General features: G+C 40.0%; 1 protein-coding gene across 4 annotated transcripts in view; it reads left to right on the top strand.

Moving 5' to 3' along the window:
- The window catches only part of VEPH1 (ventricular zone expressed PH domain containing 1), a 143,106-nt gene that overhangs the window by 49,315 nt on the left and 77,553 nt on the right, over positions 1 to 16,238 (top strand). For all 4 annotated transcript variants that reach the window (XM_034782302.1, XM_034782301.1, XM_034782303.1 and 1 more), the window contains exons 6-7: positions 2,231 to 2,440; positions 15,224 to 15,444. In XM_034782302.1, the coding sequence (XP_034638193.1) occupies positions 2,231 to 2,440; positions 15,224 to 15,444 (431 nt within the window). The remainder of the gene's footprint in view (positions 1 to 2,230; positions 2,441 to 15,223; positions 15,445 to 16,238) is intronic.

Here is a 16,238-nt window from a genome sequence, read left to right as displayed (position 1 = left end):
ATTCAAATGGATAAATTTGTGCGCTGGACGTGTTTGTTCACTCAGTCAGACAGGCAAGGAACCCCACCAGGCAGCTTATTCAACCAATTACAACTAAGCAACACAGCTCAAATTTTGAATATTTATGATCAATACATGTAGTAAATTTACAAGATGCTGGTTGAAAAAATGCAAGGAAATTACTATCTTCCCATGGATATTCTGCAAGAAGAAAAGGACACTGAATTTGTCAAATAAATTACTTCTTGCCAATTATTTGCTCAGCTCTGCTAAAGAGATGGTCAAATCGTCAGGAAAATGTTCAGAGTGCTGACATTTTTACTGAGTTAGGGAATGTAATGTAACTATTTTACATAAGGTGTGCTGCTGTATACACTACATATTTGCAAAAAACCTTCGAAGAGCCAGATTTTCGCAAATGTTCTTTAATTACTGTAATTTAATACACGGAAGTTTAATGTACTCAGCTAATCTGTACAGGCTGCCTGAGGCTGTCAGATGAGATTTATTGGGGGTATTTAAAGCTGGCACTGTTATCTGGCCAGGGATAAAGGATCTAAAATGGGAGACTATCCACCCTGACTCAGCTCATTTTAGCTTAAAATTTCCTACCACTTTTGGTTATTCCTTTGCCAGTTATGTATTGTTTCTCATCATTACATTTCCTTTTTGAAGATAAGGATGTACTAAAAAGGCTTAAACAATCTTTGAAGTCAAGTTAAAATGAACTGGTGCCAGAATATGAGTGAGCAAGAGTGTAACTAGAGCGAAAGATGTTGTGCTTTGAAAATGATACACCTACTTACACAAGCATGACACTTATAAGGCACAGAACATTAGAAGTGGGTACAATGCTGGCTACTTTACAGAGCACACATTTAATAAATCTTCTTAAAAATCAACAGTAGTTTAATACCGCCCCCCACAGTAGCCAAGGAAACCATATAATAAATATACAGTTACAGAGGAAATGTAACTCCCTTTGAGAACATGATACTTTTCAGTCAGATGGGCCCCATTTTACCATTGCTTGTGGGTCAAAATACTTTCCTCACATGATTCATACTGTCATTGCTATGTGCTATATTGCTTTTTGAGTCATGCACTTCCTAGTAAAAATGGGATGAGCCATTGTGAAAAGAGAATGCCTAAACCAAGGAATATACAAATATGCTTTAAAAACCTGATCCAATGTTCATTGAAGACGGTGGAAAGACTCCCAGTAAATTCAGTGGACTTAGGATCATGCCCTTATTACCCAATCCGGATCCATACAAATCTTTATGCTTGACCAGGGCCATCTTTAAACTACTGCATGTTTCTACAGTGCTTTGAAGCTATGCCACATTACATAAGTGCTAAGTATTATTTATTATTACTAACAGTTTATACTGTCAGCACATCTTCATTATGCTGACAGAGTATTGGTGTTTCCTTATTATGAGCAGTAACTCTCCAGAGTTCATGGAACAGTGACACAGTCACATTCAACATTTACTTCTCATCACATACATGTATTACAATAGTAGCGTGTGATCACATAAACTATATGACAACAGTCACTCTGACTTGTATATATAGATAGACACTTAATAGTCTCTCAGTAACATGCACATACCGGAGTATTGACGCTGCTGTAGCTGACCATACTGTGTACTGCTTACTGGATCGTTCAGTTTTAAGGACCAGATCCTCAGCTGCTGTACATTGCTGTAGCTACACTGAGGTCAATGGAGCTACATCATTTCACGCCAGATGAGGATCTTGCCCCTTATTCCTGTCTTTGTTTCAGCCACTAGTCCTGGGGTTTTAGTCAGTCTCTTGGGAAAGCAAGAATTTCTACTAATCCTTAATTTACTGCATCATTGGGGAGATTCATTCACAAATTGTTTTAATCAATAAAACATAGCATTAGTCAAGTACAAATCAAAAGGAGAAAGTTTTGGTTTTCAACAGTTAAGCGTTTCCTTAATTATGAAATGGTGCATTTATGCATGTAGAACTTAAGGCAAAGTCCACACTTGTTCCATGTGTAGAACTGAACTCCCCTTGACCTCAGTGGCAGCTCTATGCGAAGATTGTCACCAGTGGAAAATCTTTAATATTACAAAAATGGATTGGCATAGTTCAAAATCAAAATCTAATTGCTCTTTTATCACTGCCATTGCAGTACTTGTCTTGGCTCCATTACCAATATATTTCTGATTCATTTTTCCTTTTTATTTTATAGGTGCTAAAAGAATGTATCCCTTTCCTAATTGGTCACTTACGAGACCCTAACCATAATGACATTATCCTAAATATACTGATAGAAATATCAGGCTATGAACCGGTAGCCATGACCAGTTTTCTTCCAATGCTGAAAGAGATTGGTGAGAGTTTTCCAAGCCTGATTGGACAAACCGCAAAGATCTATGGAGCTGTTGGGCACGTTGATGAGGTAAATGACTAATTTTTTAAAAACATGTTTTCCTCCCTTTGTTTGCTGGGCCCTAAGCAAAAGATGAGAGGCCCCATTCAGTACCTTCTGGACTTGCAACCAAGCTCCCAATTTGTACACACTCACAATATTACGGCCAAGTACATATAAGACAGTATGTCACAAGTATAACATTAGGGTGGATAGGCAAGCCGATAGCAAAAGAGCTCAATCTGGGTGCCATTTGAAGGAATATAGATGCAGTACTGGGTCCTGAAGAAGGGAGACATGAATTCGTGTGGAAGTGGGCAATTTTCCACAAAAGATTACTGGACGGGGGTAGGGAAAGATAAAGATCTAAAGAAGAATTAGGACCATGCATCAGATGCAGTATGTCTCCTTTTCTGTTTATGGGTTCTCGTCTTAAGTCATTCTTTAAAACTTGTATATAACAACACGAAAAGATCATCATTGAGATAACAAAGCCATGTGAGACTACAATATCTACTTTTTAAATTAAAGGCAGAGCATTTGGGGGGAGGAGGAAATCTGCAGCCTTTGTATGTTGTTAAATTTAAGAAACAAATAAACAGTCCCCAATGTTGTTTTAATAAGGCAGTGAAATATGAACTTATTTGGATAACATAATCCAAATATTTGGCTTTGGGTCCATAGTTAATTGGATATTCTTTGCACACGTCCTTAAACTGAAACTTCCCTGAGGACGATGGACCACAGTCTCATCTCAGGAACACCAGTGTAAATCTGGAATGACTACATGGACATTATGGAGTTACTCTAGATTTACACTGGTGTAACTGGGATCAGAATCTGGACCAATGGGATTATTACATATAAAAAGTCAATTAGTGGGAACACATTCTGGAAACTCCAACTCTGTATACTGTCTTTTAACTCTGTATAATAGGAAGGTTCACAAAAGTTTGGATGGGAGGATTGTATTATATGGTATGCTTGCAGATCTAAAGGAGTTCCTTTGTGACCATCATGTGATAGCACAAGGTACAGTGGCTGCCATCAAATGTCATTCATTAGCTATAGTTGCCAGCTCATTTGCTTTTTTAAGTACAGACAAAAGTGTCAGTATCTCTAATACCGCCGGGGTAGGGGTGGAGGGTAAGAGTTGACTTTTTAATGCTGTGGCCACTCTAATTCAGTACGTATCACCTCTCTCCTGGCAGCCTGTCTGAGTGAGCATGGTTGAATTTTTTTTACAGGGCCCCACTCCTTTGAGTAATCTTGCAGCATGCTGCAAAAGGATCTAGGCTCACGATGCTACTGGGAGGTGCATGGCTGAATAATAAATTTGCATATCATGCTAATAACTTGCACCAGTAAGACTACCCATTTTAGTGTTTTACTCACTAATGTGAAATCTTGATGTCTTTCTAAATGGAGACCACAATTAGCAAATAGTGAATAAAGTACTGCATGTTTAACTAATCCATATACTACAGACATAACTATAGTACATAAACCTCTTTCATACATACTCTCTTTGAGGATGGAGGCTGAACCCCTATCCTTCCACTCCTAAATGATAGGTATCTAATTAACAGTAGTAGTAGATCCTGTATCTTCTTGGTGGTTCAACCAATAGAGGGTAACATCACTCTCACACACTCTGTCTTCTGTTTTAAATGCCCTAAATCACTAACTATATAGGGTTTTGTCAAGGAGAGCACTGTAGTATGTTCAATCACTCTGTAATATCTGTGTCATAATCCATCTTTAGATTTATAGTGGAGTGACTGTCAACTCCGTATGCTGCACAAGCTCTTCTACTTTGTTGATATCTGCAAGTACTAAGAAATATAACCCTCGCTGAGATTAACACTGGAAACCCGCAAAGGACTCTTTAGTCAGAAGACATGGTGTGTTCTGAGGACACTGAGCCCATTAGATAGAAACATGGCATGTCATAAATTCTAATGAGGTTTTATATTCATTCCTGTGAATATGCTTTATGTGTCATTCACAATTACTAATAGACATTTTCCTTCTGTTTCAAATCAATAGCCCGTAAAATCAAAATTAAAGTTGTGCTGAATTCAAACAGCTTATGGTAAATGATTCAGATTTTTAGATTTGTGACAGAATTTGATTATAGATAGAACATACGTGGAATATAGTAAATGTAAACATTTTCAGAAACATAAAAGTGGTACCTATGTTACAATAACCTGGTTAGTTTATTCCAGTAAGGGATAAATCCTACAGTCTCCTCTCACATCCTGCGCAGAGATCACTCAGGCAGAACTCCCATTGAAGTCAACTGGACTTTGTCTGAGTAAGAGCTACAGGAACTGACCCTCTCTGTATAGATTAGAAGTAGAATAACTTTGGAATATCAAGGAACAACTTAAATGTTTTAAAATCCTGTATTGAAGTTTATTTTCAAATTGTCTATTAAAGTATCAGCATAATGGTATTTTGCTCCTGAGACAACAGCATTCATTTTTCTAAAAATGTAACTCAACATTTAGTTTTCTTTCTTCAGCTAAAAGATCATTGTTTATTTCAGTGATTCATCTTGGGCTTAGGCCCAGTCCTGCAGCTCCTCCCATAAGTTTTGCCTGCAACTGGATTGCAGAGTCAAAAAAGTAAAATATATAAATTATATTAACAGAAACTCATATTTCTGAATAATTTCTGTGATAGAATTGATTCCCTGAGGTCAAATATATGGAAAGACATTAAAGTAACTCCACTGTAGAGAATTCTGTCTCAGGAATTGAAACTTAATGCGGACTATATTGGGTGCATAAATGCAGATGAGTCAGGAAAAGGAACATATGGAAACAGATTGCACAAACGGAACTTTTGCTATTGTGTCACACTTGAGCACCAAGTGAGTTTCCTAATGTGACTGCTGCTTCCAGCATGTTCTTCAGTGACTACCTGATCTAAATAAAAGATTCAGTTAGACTATTCAGCCACTTGCCAGTAGTAGACAGAATATAAATGTCCTGCATACAGGTGCTTCTTAAATTCTTAAATTAGGAATTTACCATAAGATTTGCCTTCCTGGATCAGACCTTGGGCCACATCCACAAAAGTATTTAGGGTCCTAACTTCCAGGCCTTTGGTTCATCTTGTCCTCTACCCTGCAACCAGTAGAGACTAATAGTGAATATGTCCAAGGAAGGTGAAAAAAGATATCTTAAAGTACTGAAACCATGTGCTCCCCCACTCCCCAAACAAACAAACAAAGCAAACACAAACACAAACAAACAAACTTCCTGACCCCACACAGGTACTTAGGTTATGCCTGGAAACATGACATTTGATTATTGTTATCATTATCTTCATTTGCTTAGCTACAGATGATATCCAGCGTCCTAAATAGTGATATTGATCTACAGAGAATCTCTGGAGTAAATACTCTTTCTCCTAGCACCCATCTTCCTTCATCCCAAAATATTTATTTTGTATCATGAGGCATCACTGTGCCTCTGTGTTCTGCAGCTTGTCACACAGCTCACTGACAGACATCAGCACATAGAAGTAATAAATATATTTGATGAGGAAGGAGCCATAGGGGGAACCAGAAGGGAAGACTGCAAGCTCTGATAAATGATCAGCCATCAAGATGAAGGCGCAGTTCAGCTGGCTTAACCCAACAGAGACTCTCTTATACTGTACATTGCCTGCCCTGGTATACTTCAGACAGACTCGAGTTATATCTAGCTATGTTGTGTCCATCACTAGTGTTGCAAAGGATAAATTGATGAGATAAGAACACATCAGGAATGTAGTGACATTTATGGGAAAATGCTCCTTCATGCAACTGTTTTGATGGATGGGGAATTGTCATTCCCATAAACTTAGGTTAGGTAGTTGCTTTTATTTAAAGTGAGAGTCTGATGCAGAGGAAGGAGGAAATTGGGATGTGACCAGTTGGATTCTGGTTGAGGGGATGAGTTCAGGAGTTGGAAGTGTGATTCTTCCTCTACAGTCCAGTTGGTTGATGGGGAGATTAGGCATGCAAGGGCTGATAAATCAGTGCAGACTGCAGGGGCCCCAAAAGTCTAGGCTCCAAGTAATTGTTTGTACCTTGCTTAAGTGTCAATATAACTAGCTGTACTTGAAAATCAATTGATGACTTTTTTAGAATGCACTGGTGGGGAGGGGAGGAGCAGCAAGTGATGTATATACCATCCCCATGAGCATTTCTAGTCTAAGGATGTCACTTTTGTTTAATAATAAACTGAGTGAAATATACAAGCAAAAGCCATTTTTTTTTGTTTGATTTCACTTGTTGCAATAAGGCAAATTCCGTCTTTTGGCTCTTGATATGCCGTATATAATGCCACAACAGACAGGCAATAGCTGCTGTCTGCTCACAGTGGTGGAAAGAGCACAAGAAGAAATCATGTTTACTATTTCTACTAGAGCTTGGGCCATTTAGATCTAATTAAATAAATCTTACGAGAATTAAATCAGACCTCTGTTTCAGCTCAGCAAGTTTATCTGCCATTAGTGTCAAAAACCCAGGCTAGCAGGGCAGAGTGAGCCAAAATTAGCTTGTTGCTGCCTTTCAGGATGGTTAGGGAACCTAGTAAAATTAACCTTCCCCAGCAATTGCTATTGACCAATCCTGTGCAGCATCTGTTCATTTCTACGAACAATGCTTAGCAGCTCACATCACACAAAAGCTTTACAATTTCTAACTAATTAAACCTGATAGTGGCAGAGCTGTAATTAGAACTGAGGCATTTGATTCAGGTTCTATATTTAGACCATTAGACCATCTTTCTCCCATTTGAGAGAGTCACAGATCCCAATTGATGTGTATTGCTTTAACCACTTTTCTGCTGCATTCTGCTACAGCCTCTTAATCAGTACATTGGCACTTCAGTTGATTTATACCAATACCAAGTATACGGGAGTAATGGTCTAGATGGATTTTGCATCTCATTCAGAGACTGAAATATTAAACAGTAATAAATCAGTTTACAAAGAAACAATTTGCTGAGTATTTTTCCTATATATTTCATCTGACGTTATATGTAGAGGTGTAGCTACCAAACTCTCTTCAGTCTCAGCCTGGGCCATATACCTGTGGTGTATTTCCTCTGAACTTATCTTCTGTAAGTGTTTAGTAAGTGAAGTTATTTCCTGTGTCATATGTCTTGTTTTCTAACTAGCTGTAACATGCTGACTTAGTGTAGTGTTTAGTTACAGTCTGTCTATGTAGCGATGAACACTGAATATTTGAAGGGATAACATAAATTTGACTTGTTTGTCCTGTTCCAGTGACATCTGGCAGACCTTTCACTAGATATTGAAAAACATTTATAGAAGCAACAAGCAAAGGTGAACTTTCCAAAATGGTCAAGCAACTCCTCTCCCCTTTTTTTGCTTTCTAAAAATGTCCTGGGTCAGCGTTTCTCAAACTGGACCCCACTGATCAACTCCTCCCCTTCCCTCTCAGTGCCTCCTGCACACTGGGGAACAGCTGTGGGAGGGAAGAGGCAGGGTAGGGGTGGAGCGGGGCAGAGGTGGGGCGGGAGTGGAGCCTTGGGGGAAGGGATGGAGTGGGGGTGGGGCCTGGGGCTGAGCGTGGACCTTGGGGGTTTGGGGAAAAAATTAAATCAGAATGGGGGTCCTTGGGTTGGTAAAGTTTGAGAACCGCTGTCCTGGGTAATGGAAGTTGTCAACCCTGATCCAAATGACTAACTGGGTTAGGAACAGTACAGACAGGAAGAGGAATGTGCTTTGGACCTGTCTGTGTGCCCCACTTATTTAGCTTTACTTACTGACTCTTCTCTGAACCACATTGTTCAATGGGTTCAGGAGACACTCATGTATTTCATATTGTTCTCAGGCCAGATGGAGCATTGTTAAGGCTCGCAAACAATTTGCCAGTATCTGCCGCCTGGTTACACACACTTATAACCTTCTGAAACATCCAGCTTCAGTTCTTTGGTCTGATATTGTCCATGCTTAGAGTCAGATTCTCATTCCTGCTCTGGCTACTTTTTGCTGGGAAGAAGGGCCAGAGTGGCATACGGGGTCCTACACACCCTGCTTCTGGTCAGGGAACAATTCCTTGGTGTAGGAAGTAAGGAGGATAGCTACAGGCTGTCCTTCAAGGACTCCCCTACAACCACTGGTGTGTCCGGCTTGGAAGCAGCACGTCCAGGGTGTGGTTGGGGGCAGGAAGGGGGTGGTGGAGATGAACACTATCGAGATGCGGCACAGCCTCAGGAGGTTACTCTAACTTAGGCCTTCAAGTCTGTCTAAATTATGTCTGGGGCCTGCAGCTGTGGGAGTAGCTTAGACTTAGGAGGCTGCAAGGGTGACTTAAAGCTACCTTCATCCTTCTCCTCCTGACCTGTGCGTTCTGTACTGCACAGAATCTACCCCTTGGTTTTTGCCCAAACGGTGCATTGCATGTTGTTATTGGAAGTTTGAGTGTTCCTGAATTCTGGGTGTGGGGGTAAAATATACAATTACTAATGTTGTTCCTGAAAGTTTTGGTTCTGGGCTCTGTTAGTCACAGCATCCCAGTAGTATCATTCTGCCTGGTATAATTAGTGCATGCAACCTAAAATGTGACATTTAGCCCTGATTTTTAAAAAGGAAAAAAGTGGGCCAAGGTGGTATTTTAGTAACAGTGTAATATGTTGCCATGTAGGGTGGGGTGGGGTCTGTATACAAGGTCCCTCTTAGGGGGTTAAGCAGGTTTTGAAAGCTTAGGGGAGGTATTTTGTGCTGTTCATAGGGGAACTTTTTTTGGTCTCCCATAATAACACGGTGGTCCTCAGCTCATGCTCCAGTTTTCTTCCCAAGGTTTTGTTAAAATAGCACATTAGCTCTCTTCAGAGGTTCTGCCCCTATCCCATATTGAGCAGGCAGAGGCGGTGGTGCTGTTTTGGTGTCTGCAGAGCCCCCGAAGCTGCCTGTTTCTCAGCTGTAGGTAGACTTCTGAAAAAAAAATTCATTTCTTTGAATCCTTCAAAAATTTCACTCACTTATAACCTTCGGATGTTATTTACGACAGTGCAGCAAATCAACTAAAGATAAAATAAGCAGACACACAGCTGGCATCATAAAAGCTGAACAGATGTCAAGTATTTAGAAAATGAATAATTAGTGCACCCAGGAAAAATAATAAAAGTAATAATCTCGTGCAAGCATAGTTGTATAGCCATAAACATTGTAGCAACTGACCAAAGGAAATAGCCTAATTTATTTTGATGGGTTTGCAGCAGAGATGTATAAGCAATAGAACTACTCCCTTGAGTACTACCCTGAGAGTCTCTGGATTAAGTTTTGAAATGTGAGCAACAAGGGTGATGTCGTGGTGGGAGTCTGCTATACACCACCAGACCAGGGGGATGAGGTGGACGAGGCTTTCTTCCAGCAACTAACAGAAGTTACTAGATCACAGGCCCTGGTTCTCATGGGAGACTTCAGTTACCCCGATATCTGCCAGGAGAGCAATACAGCGGTGCACAGACAATCCAGAAAGTTTTTGGAATGTGTAGGGGACAATTTCCTGGTGTATGTGCTGAGAAACCAACTAGGGGCAGAGATCTTCTTGACCTGCTGCTCACAAACAGGGAAGAATTAGTAGGGGAAGCAAAAGTGGATGGGAACCTGGGAGGCAGTGACCATGAGATGGTCGAGTTCAGGATCCTGACACAAGGAAGAAAAGAGAGCAACAAAATACAGACCCTGGATTTCAGAAAAGCAGACTTTGACTGCCTCAGGGAACTGATGGGCAGGATCCCCTGGGAGAATAACATGAGGGGGAAAGGAGTCCAGGAGAGCTGGCTGTATTTTAAAGAATCCTTATTGAGGTTGCAGGAACAAACCATCCTGATGTGTAGAAAGAATAGTATATATGGCAGGCGACCAGCTTGGCTTAACAGTGAAATCCTTAATGATCTTAAACACAAAAAAGAAGCTTACAAGAAGTGGAAGATTGGACAAATGACCAGGGAGGAGTATAAAAATATTGCTCAGGCATGCAGGAGTGAAATCAGGAAGGCCAAATCACACTTGGAGTTGCAGCTAGGAAGAGACGTTAGGAGTAACAAGAAAGGTTTCTTCAGGTATGTTAGCAACAAGAAGAAGGTCAAGGAAAGTGGGGGCCCCTTACTGAATGAGGGAGGCAACCTAGTGACAGAGGATGTGGAAAAAGCTAATGTACTCAATGCTTTTTTTGCCTCTGTCTTCACGAACAAGGTCAGCTCCCAGACTACTGCACTGGGCAGCACAGCATGGGGAGAAAGTGACCAGCCCTCTGTGGAGAAAGAAGTGGTTCAGGACTATTTTGAAAAGCTGGACGAGCATAAGTCCATGGGGCCGGATGCTCTGCATCCGAGGGTGCTAAAGTAGTTAGTGGATGTGACTTCAGATCCATTGGCCATTATCTTTGAAAACTCAAGGCAATTGGGGGAGGTCCTGGATGACTGGAAAAAGGCTAAAATAGTGCCCATCTTTAAAAAAGGGAAGAAGGAGGATCCGGGGAACTACAGGCCAGTCAGCCTCACCTAAGTCCCTGGAAAAATCATGGAGCAGGTCCTCAAGGAATCAATTCTGATGCACTTAGAGGAGAGGAAAGTGATCAGGACTATAAGAAGGATGTGGAAAAATTGTAAAGAGTACAGCGGAGTTCCCCTTTATTCGACATTGGTGAGGCCTCACCTGGAGTACTGTGTCCAGTTTTGGGCCCCACACTACAAGAAGAATGTGGAAAAATTGGAAAGAGTACAGTGGAGGGCAACAAAAATGATTAGGGGGCTGGAGCACATGAGTTATGAGGAGAGGCTGAGGGAACTGGGATTGTTTAGTCTGCAGAAGAGAAGAATGAGGGGGGATTTGATAGCTGCTTTCAACTACCTGAAAGGGGGTTCCAAAGAGGATGGATCTAGACTGTTCTCAGTGGTAGCAGATGACAGAACAAGGAGTAATGGTCTCAAGTTGCAGTGTGGGAGGTTTAGATTGGATATTAGGAAAAACTTTTTCACTAGGAGGGTGGTGAAGCACTGGAATGGGTTACCTAGGGAGGTGGTGGAATCTCCTTCCTTAGAGGTTTTTAAGGTCAGGCTTGACAAAGCCCTGGCTGGGATGATTTAGTTGGGATTAGGTCCTGCTTTGAGTAGAGGGTTGGGTTAGATGACCTCCTGAGGTCTCTTCCAACCCTGATATTCTCTGATTCTATGATACCCATGTACATGTACTGATGACCCCTTCTTATCTTGCAGCTCATCTTGGTGGTGCAAATATTGTGTGTCCTGAGAGTCATTCTAAATATGGCTCTTTTGTGATTTTTCACCTTTTTTATATAAAATAGCTTGAAATGGAGCTTTGTTACAGATATGCCATTTGCATAGGCCAGTTAAATTTAGAGGAGGGTCAACCCCAGAAATACCACATGAAGAAAATAGGTGAGAAATTGGAATAACAAAGGTATTGTCAGCGTTTTGCTATTTGTTTACCGTTTATTGGGAGTTTAAGGCAGCTTGCTTAAGGTTATTTTTACTATTAATTGTCCTGATCCAAATCCTGAAGTCGTTATTTATTTACTCCTAGTTCCTTCCTTTGGGAGGTTTATTTGAATGAGTGGGCAAGGATTTCAGGATTTGGCCCTTTTTGGGTATAGACTGTAAAGGTAGATAGAAAGTAATGTAATGCCTTCTAACTTCTGGAAGCAACTTCTTGTGCTGTACTAAAATGTATTCAGTACCCAGATAGTTTAGATAGAACCCCTAAAGAGATGAGATCTTGTTAGAAAAGCCTAATACATCCCTTAGATGTAAGTCTGCCCTACTTTCACACACACAGATTCCACTGACTTTAGTGGGGGCCTCATGTATGAATCTAAAGGCAGAATTTGACCCTTAATTGGCAATTTTTCAAAAGTAAAGTATCTCTAGTTTGGGCAGGATAGTCAATTGGACATTTTTAGGAATCCTACAAGTGCTGAGTGTTTTGAGCCAATACTGTTTTCAGCTCACCAATGTAAATCTGGAGTTACTCTGGGTTTCTTTTCTAGTTTCCTGATCCTGCTTGACTCCACACAGCGAATATTTTTAAAATGTTGCTGATCTTGTTTTTTTTATTTTAAATCTTTCCCCATAACAGGTAATGTAATACCATAAAATGCAAGAGATGCTTTTGGTAAATCACATAAATATATGAAATAATCAAGCTTAAAATAACAATGGTTATTTACATCTAAATACATTTTATGAGGAGTTTTTAATCTAAATTGTGGCAGAGATAATGGCTGCTTTCATGCTGAGTTTTTTCCCTGTAATTTTGCTTTGTATAATAATTACATATTATATTACTAGCTACAGTTTATTGTTCTACCCCTTTCTGGGCAAACAGCAGCATTTTAGCATTGCTGGAGTCATTCCAGCTGGATCACAATATCATGAAAATGGTGGAAACTTCCATTCCAGTTATGTCTGCTGCAAATATTCTTTAGGAAACAAAAAATGTGTGTTAGATGTTAATTGAGCCCTTGTTTATCTCCTGAAGGGAGGAATGTCTTCTAAATAAATAAGTGAATATATACCAAAAAGTTAAGATCTCTCAGACCCATAAAGAAAAGAGAAAAAGGCACTGAGTCAGACCATAGCTTTCCAACAAATAGATTCACCTATGGTTATCTTTTAATATATGTCGAAGAGAAGAAACAACTCATCCTATGTGTAGTCACTGTTCAGTATATGAGATACTGCTCCATTTGAAATGAGCCCACTAGTTTTTCTTCTATAAATATTTTTCTGGTTATATTTAGACAATGGTTTTGCTGAAGTCTCTGCAGTATTTTCATGTCCTAACTGTATTGGAAATTATTATTTTCTTCCCTTTTTAAATAGCCCAAGAAGAATAGACATGAGAATGTCATTACACTGAAGTACACTTGGAGTATTGTTCTGCTAATTTTTGGGAACCAAAGAAAGAAGTTTTGGATTCTGCTACAATGTTTTTATTTTTATTTACTATAGATCCTGAAAGCAAAATTTCTTCCTGGTTTTATAACAACTTATAAAGTGTGTACTGAGTGGACTGTGGTTTCAATGGAACTACACCCATTTACACCAACTGAGTTTCTTGCCTGGACTCTGTTTCATTGGATCTGGCTACTACTGCTGCAATTTGTGGTTCCTGTGCACTTTTCTCAATACTTGTTCCTCTAATGTTTTGATGAATGTGGAGTTGAATGTATTACAGTCAATGGAGCTATCCTAACAAAACAGAGAAACCTTGGAACATCTCATGGAGATATACTTCAGGGTCTGATATAAATAGATACACACACACACACACTTTCAGATACTATATATATATATATATATATATATATATATATATATATATATATATATATGCACTATATATAGGAGATCCTAACGTATTTCTAGAAGAACAACATTTATATAAGTAGTTTTTATCACACTTGGAGATATTACCAATTGCAAGGAGGAAATCCCAGCATATCTTTGAGAGAAAACTATAATATCTGCATTACCCGAGGAATTATATTAGGATCTGCGACAGTGTCTATAGTATTAACGTATATGGATCATGATCCTGCTCCCACTGAATTGAATGCCCAAACTCACACTGGCTCATTGGAAGCAAGACCAGGTGCAAGATGATAGCAGTGTTTGATAGAAGAGTGTCTGCTCATTGACGGTACACATACAGGGTGAGACTGGTTAGTTTAGACACCGCTAAAGTGTACAAATGCAATAGCCCTGATCAGCTCTGAGCCCAGTAAAATTAGATGGGAGACACTTTAATAATCCTTTAAAAAAACAGACATTCACATGGAAAAACTTTAAGGAAATGCATAACTAAAGTGATAATGCTCTTTATGCTGTTCAGCTGCTGGTTGCACTTATACAAACATTTTAAATGTTGTTCTACAGTTAGGCAAATGAACTACCAGCACATAGGGCTTTTTCACCTAAATTGTGCATTTCCTTAAGGGGTGGAGGGATAGCTTAGTGGTTTGCACATTGGCCTGCTATTCCCAGGATTGTTAGTTCAATCCTTGAGGGGGGGCCACTTAGGGATCTGGGGCAAAAATCAGTACTTGGTCCTGCTAGTGAAAGCAGGGGGCTGGACTCAATGACCTTTCAAGGTCCCTTCCAGTTCTAGGAGATATCTTCATTCATTTATTTATGGGAAGATTTTCTAAGTGAATGTCTGTTTTGGCCCTGATCCTCTAAAGCCCTTTACAGCGCTCTGGTAGTGTAAAGGGGCCTTAAAGTAGGTATCAATCCTTTATGCTGCCAGAGGGGCTTTAGTGTAAATGAGAACCAGGCCCATCATAAGAAATAATTCCTGCCCTGAAGATGTTACAGCATAACGAACAACAGATGGGAGGGGAAACACAGGAGAGAAACATAAACAGATCTTCCCAAGTTCACACAGCAGACCAATGGCAAAGTCAGCAATAGAGCCCACGTCTCCTGATTCCTATTCCGGTGCCCTACCCTCTGGGCCAGGCTGCCACTCTGAAGTCAATGCCTTCAGGAATTTGTCCTTCAAGTCTCTCTCTCCAGCTGTAAATTGTAGGTCAGGTGAATTGGTGTCACGCCAGCATAGATAATATAGAATAAAATGAACTGTACGTAAAAATAATGTCACCAATTGATGCAATTGTTCTTTTCTCAGTAATCCAGGAAACAACCACTGCATGTTGCCTTTGTGCTTTTCTCAGTAGCATACACACAGTCAGCTTTAGTTTTAAACAAATATTAAAGGCATTCATTTTAAAATGATTTATCTTCTCTTAATGGATAGGAGAGAGCCAGGATGTGTCTGATCTATTTGGTAAATCAGCTGGCCAACATGGAGCACTCATTTCACCATATTCTTCTGCTGGAGATTAAGAACATCACTGACACCTTCTCAAATATTCTGGGCAACCAGAGCAGAGATATCTACCGTATGAGTAACAGTTTCACTGCCATAGCCAAGCTTCTTATCCGACAACTGGAAAACGACACCACATTAGGAAGCAGGTAAAACCAGTTTCTATATTAATCTTATATCTGGATAAGTGGAGACGTTTGTCATGGTGTGATGAGTGACAGGAGTATACAATTATGCTAAATAATGAGCTAACATACAAGTACTTGCAGGGAACTTCAGTAAAATCAGTATATCAGATGTCTTCTACCGTCACTGTAGGCTGCCATCTCTAAACTGACTTTCAATCAATTTAATATCAAAATTGAATGCCATTCTAGAAGGCCTGCTCTAGTTCAAACAGGGCTTAATGCAGAAAGCACTTGGCAAAATTCTATAGCCTGTGTTATGCAGGAGGTCCGACTAGATGATCAGAACCGTCCCTTCTGACCTTAAAACCTATGACTCTAGGAAGGAGGGATGGTACCAGTATCTATTCTATTTTGCAGCATCCAAAATACACCAAATATGGTGAGAGGAGGATTGCCACCGTCAGAAGGGCTGAAAAGCAGTTAAATGGTTAAAGGACTAAATAACAAATTACAGAGTAGGAGTCATCAAGGCCTTTTAAAGGGTGGAATAATTTCACTAGGGAAGTGCTGGTCGCCTAGTCATTTGAGTCATTTATATTGGGTTGAGCAAAACACTGAAGAATATGAACAATCTGGAGTTGGCAAAGGTCTGGAGTAGATTTAGTAGGGCCTTCCCCACTTTACTTTGTGATTCCCTAATCAAACATGAAGAACTATGCAACCATACAGCAGTAGTGAGGAACATCAGAAAGTACAGAGGTAATCTCAGAGAGAGCTGGGAAACATCAGAGAGGAGAGTCAAGGAGGCATCTGGA

The sequence above is a fragment of the Trachemys scripta genome, chromosome 9, assembly GCF_013100865.1.
Source record: "Trachemys scripta elegans isolate TJP31775 chromosome 9, CAS_Tse_1.0, whole genome shotgun sequence".
Lineage (NCBI taxonomy): Eukaryota > Metazoa > Chordata > Testudines > Emydidae > Trachemys > Trachemys scripta.
Note: the sequence above shows the minus strand (reverse complement) of the source record. Positions and strands in the feature narration are given on the sequence as shown.